General features: G+C 41.2%; 4 protein-coding genes across 4 annotated transcripts; all 4 read left to right on the forward strand.

The window, feature by feature from the left end:
* Positions 1 to 747: 747 nt before the first annotated feature.
* LOC132562355 (histone H1-delta-like) lies at positions 748 to 1,305 on the forward strand. Its single transcript, XM_060227095.1, has one exon. The coding sequence runs from the start codon at positions 748 to 750 to the stop codon at positions 1,303 to 1,305; it is 558 nt and encodes a 185-aa protein (XP_060083078.1).
* Positions 1,306 to 3,208: 1,903 nt separating this feature from the next.
* On the forward strand, positions 3,209 to 3,802 carry LOC132562356 (histone H1-delta-like). Its single transcript, XM_060227096.1, has one exon. It carries the CDS (start codon positions 3,209 to 3,211, stop codon positions 3,800 to 3,802), a length of 594 nt encoding a protein of 197 aa, XP_060083079.1.
* A 1,807-nt stretch (positions 3,803 to 5,609) lies between these two features.
* Positions 5,610 to 6,167, forward strand: LOC132562357 (histone H1-delta-like). The gene has a single exon (XM_060227097.1). It carries the CDS (start codon positions 5,610 to 5,612, stop codon positions 6,165 to 6,167), a length of 558 nt encoding a protein of 185 aa, XP_060083080.1.
* A 1,902-nt stretch (positions 6,168 to 8,069) lies between these two features.
* On the forward strand, positions 8,070 to 8,627 carry LOC132562358 (histone H1-delta-like). Its single transcript, XM_060227100.1, has one exon. The coding sequence runs from the start codon at positions 8,070 to 8,072 to the stop codon at positions 8,625 to 8,627; it is 558 nt and encodes a 185-aa protein (XP_060083083.1).
* The last annotated feature ends 588 nt before the right edge of the window (positions 8,628 to 9,215 follow it).

Raw genomic sequence — 9,215 nt, forward strand, 5'->3', positions numbered from 1 at the left:
TTGCGTAGAGTCGAGTCAAGTACACATGTGTACACGTATATATATGATCACACATACAATACAGCACAACACACATGTGGATACGATGACGTATGAATTGGGAGGGAAAAAAACCCCCAAAAAACATATTCCATACTTAGAATGTGATATTTGTTAGCAATTAAATGCGATAATCGAATCGAAAATGGTGGAGACTATGGATTGAGATTAAGTATAGCAGGAATTCGATAAATGTGCTTCCATGTCTATGATATTTACCCATTCTAAATCTAAATTATTCACAAATACCATTTATTACCATATATACAATGAACATGTATATATTAAGAAACTAAGTAAATAGTGTGTTTATGAAAATAACGCATATATTACGAATTTAGAACAATTCTATTCAACTAATAGTGAAACCGCACTGACAAAATTATAGGAAAATGTCATGTAGCTCACTCATTACGAAACCGATTTAAATTTTGAAAACACCATTCGTTTGCCTATCTATCCGTTAGCAAATAGGTGTATATATCACTAATTTTCTCCAATAATTTAGAGCTATAAACAACGTTTATTCACACCAAGGAAACACAAATTACTTGTTTTCCACACAGACAGGCTAACGCGCCGTTAGGTGTCCTCGGCGAGGTGCAGCAAAAAGCGCTTAAACGGCTGAGCGAGGACGGGCGGGGCATACAGCTTACCTAGCACTGACTAGCGCAGTTCTCGAACAATCACATCCAGACGAATCCGAAGATGGCAGAGAAGACTCCAGTGAAGAAAGCAGTGAAGAAGCCAAAGACCCCGGCAGCTCATCCAAAGTACAGCGACATGGTGGCCACTGCAGTGGGAAGTCTGAAGGAACGTGGAGGCTCGTCCCGTCAGGCAATACTGAAATACATCATGGCTAACTTCAAAGTGGGATCCGACGCTAAGGCTATCAACGCACACCTGAAGATCGCCCTCCGGAACGGCGTGAAGAAAGGAGCCCTGAAACAGTCGAAAGGAACCGGAGCTGCTGGATCATTCAAGCTCGGAGAGAAACCTAAACCCGCCAAAAAACCAGCCGCTAAGAAAGTGGTTAAGCCGAAAGCAGCAAAACCTAAGAAACCGGCGGCGAAGAAAGCGACTACGTCGGCGACGGCTAAGAAACCAAAGGCAAAGACACCCAAGAAAGCAGCTACCAAGAAAACCACGGAGAAGAAACCATCCAAGAAAACTACCAAGCCCAAGACCCCTAAGAAAAAGGCTATCAAGTCTCCGAAGAAAGCTAAGACAGACAAGCCTAAGAAAGCCAAGGCTGCAAAAAAATAAGATGTATATCTTACACCGTCCGAACGACACGTAAACAGTCCTTTTTAGGACTACCCACATGTCACGAAAATCATCCAATTACGCCTCGAAAAATACGCAAAAAGCACTAATCGTAACTTCTTATAATTGACCAACGAACAAACCAACAACACCCTTCCCCACCCCCACCCTCCAAATACACCCACCTACCCGAAAGTAAAGGAAAATCCACCTTCCCACCCAACCCCACAGGACTACTTCACATCACACACTTTTTTGTTATAAACAATTGATACCTGCTACAACTTCTAAGTCGCCGCCCCGTCCCCCGTCTCCCACCCGACAAGTACACACTCACGCCCGGCCCCGCCCATTTATGATTAGGTGAATGAATTTCAATAATATACACGTTAAACCAACAGTTAATACACCTATAAGCTGACACGGTATCGGTTTATTTCTTAATACTACGCATGTACAATCTGAATTCAAATACACAAATGTAGTGTACCGACTAACGCTAAAAATTGCCACTTTCAACCAACAATCATTTCATATATGAAATAATAGTAATGTTTATGTGGAAACTAGTGAAAACACTTCAAAATCATACTCTGAAATCGAGACAATTTCCGCTATACATTTTTTTTTCAAAATAGTTGAAACAGGTGGTATTATTCCAATTTCCACATATTTCAGTTTACCCAGTTGCAGGAGTCGTTTTCACTGTCCGTGCACGTGGGTACGTTGTCGTGTATACCTGTGTACGTATGTGTATAGTGCACGATCAAAGGTAAGTATCGTCGTCGTCTATACGATAGAGAATTATCCTGAATATAAAGTTGTTCTGACTCAAATTTCTAAAGTATAAATTTAACCCAGAATGTATAAAATGGATGTGTGAGCCAAACACATTTATTGCGAAAGGCTGAGTCCGGGGGCTCCAACCACGGCAGTTTTATTTTTTAAAAATATGAAATCCGATTCTCCTATTTGTGTGGTTTTGTTTTGTTTTGTGTGTGAGTGTGTGCATGTGTTTTTTTTTTCCTTTTTTCCCCTCTCACCTGTGACTGTTACTAGCGCGCGCACACCCACACCCACAAACACACCCCCATACATACACACCATTTCTTTATTTTCGAGTTCGATATCTAGACAACACAGAATTAATACATGTTTGCGTAGAGTCGAGTCAAGTACACATGTGTACACGTATATATATGATCACACATACAATACAGCACAACACACATGTGGATACGATGACGTATGAATTGGGAGGGAAAAAAACCCCCAAAAAACATATTCCATACTTAGAATGTGATATTTGTTAGCAATTAAATGCGATAATCGAATCGAAAATGGTGGAGACTATGGATTGAGATTAAGTATAGCAGGAATTCGATAAATGTGCTTCCATGTCTATGATATTTACCCATTCTAAATCTAAATTATTCACAAATACCATTTATTACCATATATACAATGAACATGTATATATTAAGAAACTAAGTAAATAGTGTGTTTATGAAAATAACGCATATATTACGAATTTAGAACAATTCTATTCAACTAATAGTGAAACCGCACTGACAAAATTATAGGAAAATGTCATGTAGCTCACTCATTACGAAACCGATTTAAATTTTGAAAACACCATTCGTTTGCCTATCTATCCGTTAGCAAATAGGTGTATATATCACTAATTTTCTCCAATAATTTAGAGCTATAAACAACGTTTATTCACACCAAGGAAACACAAATTACTTGTTTTCCACACAGACAGGCTAACGCGCCGTTAGGTGTCCTCGGCGAGGTGCAGCAAAAAGCGCTTAAACGGCTGAGCGAGGACGGGCGGGGCATACAGCTTACCTAGCACTGACTAGCGCAGTTCTCGAACAATCACATCCAGACGAATCCGAAGATGGCAGAGAAGACTCCAGTGAAGAAAGCAGTGAAGAAGCCAAAGACCCCGGCAGCTCATCCAAAGTACAGCGACATGGTGGCCACTGCAGTGGGAAGTCTGAAGGAACGTGGAGGCTCGTCCCGTCAGGCAATACTGAAATACATCATGGCTAACTTCAAAGTGGGATCCGACGCTAAGGCTATCAACGCACACCTGAAGATCGCCCTCCGGAACGGCGTGAAGAAAGGAGCCCTGAAACAGTCGAAAGGAACCGGAGCTGCTGGATCATTCAAGCTCGGAGAGAAACCTAAACCCGCCAAAAAACCAGCCGCTAAGAAAGTGGTTAAGCCGAAAGCAGCAAAACCTAAGAAACCGGCGGCGAAGAAAGCGACTACGTCGGCGACGGCTAAGAAACCAAAGGCAAAGACACCCAAGAAAGCAGCTACCAAGAAAACCACGGAGAAGAAACCATCCAAGAAAACTACCAAGCCCAAGACCCCTAAGAAAAAGGCTATCAAGTCTCCGAAGAAAGCTAAGACAGACAAGCCTAAGAAAGCCAAGGCTGCAAAAAAAAATAAGATGTATATCTTACACCGTCCGAACGACACGTAAACAGTCCTTTTTAGGACTACCCACATGTCACGAAAATCATCCAATTACGCCTCGAAAAATACGCAAAAAGCACTAATCGTAACTTCTTATAATTGACCAACGAACAAACCAACAACACCCTTCCCCACCCCCACCCTCCAAATACACCCACCTACCCGAAAGTAAAGGAAAATCCACCTTCCCACCCAACCCCACAGGACTACTTCACATCACACCTCCCACCCGACAAGTACACACTCACGCCCGGCCCCGCCCATTTATGATTAGGTGAATGAATTTCAATAATATACACGTTAAACCAACAGTTAATACACCTATAAGCTGACACGGTATCGGTTTATTTCTTAATACTACGCATGTACAATCTGAATTCAAATACACAAATGTAGTGTACCGACTAACGCTAAAAATTGCCACTTTCAACCAACAATCATTTCATATATGAAATAATAGTAATGTTTATGTGGAAACTAGTGAAAACACTTCAAAATCATACTCTGAAATCGAGACAATTTCCGCTATACATTTTTTTTTCAAAATAGTTGAAACAGGTGGTATTATTCCAATTTCCACATATTTCAGTTTACCCAGTTGCAGGAGTCGTTTTCACTGTCCGTGCACGTGGGTACGTTGTCGTGTATACCTGTGTACGTATGTGTATAGTGCACGATCAAAGGTAAGTATCGTCGTCGTCTATACGATAGAGAATTATCCTGAATATAAAGTTGTTCTGACTCAAATTTCTAAAGTATAAATTTAACCCAGAATGTATAAAATGGATGTGTGAGCCAAACACATTTATTGCGAAAGGCTGAGTCCGGGGGCTCCAACCACGGCAGTTTTATTTTTTAAAAATATGAAATCCGATTCTCCTATTTGTGTGGTTTTGTTTTGTTTTGTGTGTGAGTGTGTGCATGTGTTTTTTTTTTCCTTTTTTCCCCTCTCACCTGTGACTGTTACTAGCGCGCGCACACCCACACCCACAAACACACCCCCATACATACACACCATTTCTTTATTTTCGAGTTCGATATCTAGACAACACAGAATTAATACATGTTTGCGTAGAGTCGAGTCAAGTACACATGTGTACACGTATATATATGATCACACATACAATACAGCACAACACACATGTGGATACGATGACGTATGAATTGGGAGGGAAAAAAACCCCCAAAAAACATATTCCATACTTAGAATGTGATATTTGTTAGCAATTAAATGCGATAATCGAATCGAAAATGGTGGAGACTATGGATTGAGATTAAGTATAGCAGGAATTCGATAAATGTGCTTCCATGTCTATGATATTTACCCATTCTAAATCTAAATTATTCACAAATACCATTTATTACCATATATACAATGAACATGTATATATTAAGAAACTAAGTAAATAGTGTGTTTATGAAAATAACGCATATATTACGAATTTAGAACAATTCTATTCAACTAATAGTGAAACCGCACTGACAAAATTATAGGAAAATGTCATGTAGCTCACTCATTACGAAACCGATTTAAATTTTGAAAACACCATTCGTTTGCCTATCTATCCGTTAGCAAATAGGTGTATATATCACTAATTTTCTCCAATAATTTAGAGCTATAAACAACGTTTATTCACACCAAGGAAACACAAATTACTTGTTTTCCACACAGACAGGCTAACGCGCCGTTAGGTGTCCTCGGCGAGGTGCAGCAAAAAGCGCTTAAACGGCTGAGCGAGGACGGGCGGGGCATACAGCTTACCTAGCACTGACTAGCGCAGTTCTCGAACAATCACATCCAGACGAATCCGAAGATGGCAGAGAAGACTCCAGTGAAGAAAGCAGTGAAGAAGCCAAAGACCCCGGCAGCTCATCCAAAGTACAGCGACATGGTGGCCACTGCAGTGGGAAGTCTGAAGGAACGTGGAGGCTCGTCCCGTCAGGCAATACTGAAATACATCATGGCTAACTTCAAAGTGGGATCCGACGCTAAGGCTATCAACGCACACCTGAAGATCGCCCTCCGGAACGGCGTGAAGAAAGGAGCCCTGAAACAGTCGAAAGGAACCGGAGCTGCTGGATCATTCAAGCTCGGAGAGAAACCTAAACCCGCCAAAAAACCAGCCGCTAAGAAAGTGGTTAAGCCGAAAGCAGCAAAACCTAAGAAACCGGCGGCGAAGAAAGCGACTACGTCGGCGACGGCTAAGAAACCAAAGGCAAAGACACCCAAGAAAGCAGCTACCAAGAAAACCACGGAGAAGAAACCATCCAAGAAAACTACCAAGCCCAAGACCCCTAAGAAAAAGGCTATCAAGTCTCCGAAGAAAGCTAAGACAGACAAGCCTAAGAAAGCCAAGGCTGCAAAAAAATAAGATGTATATCTTACACCGTCCGAACGACACGTAAACAGTCCTTTTTAGGACTACCCACATGTCACGAAAATCATCCAATTACGCCTCGAAAAATACGCAAAAAGCACTAATCGTAACTTCTTATAATTGACCAACGAACAAACCAACAACACCCTTCCCCACCCCCACCCTCCAAATACACCCACCTACCCGAAAGTAAAGGAAAATCCACCTTCCCACCCAACCCCACAGGACTACTTCACATCACACACTTTTTTGTTATAAACAATTGATACCTGCTACAACTTCTAAGTCGCCGCCCCGTCCCCCGTCTCCCACCCGACAAGTACACACTCACGCCCGGCCCCGCCCATTTATGATTAGGTGAATGAATTTCAATAATATACACGTTAAACCAACAGTTAATACACCTATAAGCTGACACGGTATCGGTTTATTTCTTAATACTACGCATGTACAATCTGAATTCAAATACACAAATGTAGTGTACCGACTAACGCTAAAAATTGCCACTTTCAACCAACAATCATTTCATATATGAAATAATAGTAATGTTTATGTGGAAACTAGTGAAAACACTTCAAAATCATACTCTGAAATCGAGACAATTTCCGCTATACATTTTTTTTTCAAAATAGTTGAAACAGGTGGTATTATTCCAATTTCCACATATTTCAGTTTACCCAGTTGCAGGAGTCGTTTTCACTGTCCGTGCACGTGGGTACGTTGTCGTGTATACCTGTGTACGTATGTGTATAGTGCACGATCAAAGGTAAGTATCGTCGTCGTCTATACGATAGAGAATTATCCTGAATATAAAGTTGTTCTGACTCAAATTTCTAAAGTATAAATTTAACCCAGAATGTATAAAATGGATGTGTGAGCCAAACACATTTATTGCGAAAGGCTGAGTCCGGGGGCTCCAACCACGGCAGTTTTATTTTTTAAAAATATGAAATCCGATTCTCCTATTTGTGTGGTTTTGTTTTGTTTTGTGTGTGAGTGTGTGCATGTGTTTTTTTTTCCTTTTTTCCCCTCTCACCTGTGACTGTTACTAGCGCGCGCACACCCACACCCACAAACACACCCCCATACATACACACCATTTCTTTATTTTCGAGTTCGATATCTAGACAACACAGAATTAATACATGTTTGCGTAGAGTCGAGTCAAGTACACATGTGTACACGTATATATATGATCACACATACAATACAGCACAACACACATGTGGATACGATGACGTATGAATTGGGAGGGAAAAAAACCCCCAAAAAACATATTCCATACTTAGAATGTGATATTTGTTAGCAATTAAATGCGATAATCGAATCGAAAATGGTGGAGACTATGGATTGAGATTAAGTATAGCAGGAATTCGATAAATGTGCTTCCATGTCTATGATATTTACCCATTCTAAATCTAAATTATTCACAAATACCATTTATTACCATATATACAATGAACATGTATATATTAAGAAACTAAGTAAATAGTGTGTTTATGAAAATAACGCATATATTACGAATTTAGAACAATTCTATTCAACTAATAGTGAAACCGCACTGACAAAATTATAGGAAAATGTCATGTAGCTCACTCATTACGAAACCGATTTAAATTTTGAAAACACCATTCGTTTGCCTATCTATCCGTTAGCAAATAGGTGTATATATCACTAATTTTCTCCAATAATTTAGAGCTATAAACAACGTTTATTCACACCAAGGAAACACAAATTACTTGTTTTCCACACAGACAGGCTAACGCGCCGTTAGGTGTCCTCGGCGAGGTGCAGCAAAAAGCGCTTAAACGGCTGAGCGAGGACGGGCGGGGCATACAGCTTACCTAGCACTGACTAGCGCAGTTCTCGAACAATCACATCCAGACGAATCCGAAGATGGCAGAGAAGACTCCAGTGAAGAAAGCAGTGAAGAAGCCAAAGACCCCGGCAGCTCATCCAAAGTACAGCGACATGGTGGCCACTGCAGTGGGAAGTCTGAAGGAACGTGGAGGCTCGTCCCGTCAGGCAATACTGAAATACATCATGGCTAACTTCAAAGTGGGATCCGACGCTAAGGCTATCAACGCACACCTGAAGATCGCCCTCCGGAACGGCGTGAAGAAAGGAGCCCTGAAACAGTCGAAAGGAACCGGAGCTGCTGGATCATTCAAGCTCGGAGAGAAACCTAAACCCGCCAAAAAACCAGCCGCTAAGAAAGTGGTTAAGCCGAAAGCAGCAAAACCTAAGAAACCGGCGGCGAAGAAAGCGACTACGTCGGCGACGGCTAAGAAACCAAAGGCAAAGACACCCAAGAAAGCAGCTACCAAGAAAACCACGGAGAAGAAACCATCCAAGAAAACTACCAAGCCCAAGACCCCTAAGAAAAAGGCTATCAAGTCTCCGAAGAAAGCTAAGACAGACAAGCCTAAGAAAGCCAAGGCTGCAAAAAAATAAGATGTATATCTTACACCGTCCGAACGACACGTAAACAGTCCTTTTTAGGACTACCCACATGTCACGAAAATCATCCAATTACGCCTCGAAAAATACGCAAAAAGCACTAATCGTAACTTCTTATAATTGACCAACGAACAAACCAACAACACCCTTCCCCACCCCCACCCTCCAAATACACCCACCTACCCGAAAGTAAAGGAAAATCCACCTTCCCACCCAACCCCACAGGACTACTTCACATCACACACTTTTTTGTTATAAACAATTGATACCTGCTACAACTTCTAAGTCGCCGCCCCGTCCCCCGTCTCCCACCCGACAAGTACACACTCACGCCCGGCCCCGCCCATTTATGATTAGGTGAATGAATTTCAATAATATACACGTTAAACCAACAGTTAATACACCTATAAGCTGACACGGTATCGGTTTATTTCTTAATACTACGCATGTACAATCTGAATTCAAATACACAAATGTAGTGTACCGACTAACGCTAAAAATTGCCACTTTCAACCAACAATCATTTCATATATGAAATAATAGTAATGTTTATGTGGAAACTAGTGAAAACACTTCAAAATC

This window comes from Ylistrum balloti, unplaced genomic scaffold, assembly GCF_031769215.1.
Source record: "Ylistrum balloti isolate Yb309-2 unplaced genomic scaffold, AGI_CSIRO_Ybal_v1 Utg371398, whole genome shotgun sequence".
Lineage (NCBI taxonomy): Eukaryota > Metazoa > Mollusca > Bivalvia > Pectinida > Pectinidae > Ylistrum > Ylistrum balloti.

Bases quoted from the DNA above. Each gene is read 5' to 3' on its own strand.
- LOC132562357 (XM_060227097.1), top strand. From the start codon at position 5,610: ATGGCAGAGAAGACTCCAGTGAAGAAAGCAGTGAAGAAGCCAAAGACC.
- LOC132562355 (XM_060227095.1), top strand. From the start codon at position 748: ATGGCAGAGAAGACTCCAGTGAAGAAAGCAGTGAAGAAGCCAAAGACC.
- LOC132562358 (XM_060227100.1), top strand. From the start codon at position 8,070: ATGGCAGAGAAGACTCCAGTGAAGAAAGCAGTGAAGAAGCCAAAGACC.
- LOC132562356 (XM_060227096.1), top strand. From the start codon at position 3,209: ATGGCAGAGAAGACTCCAGTGAAGAAAGCAGTGAAGAAGCCAAAGACC.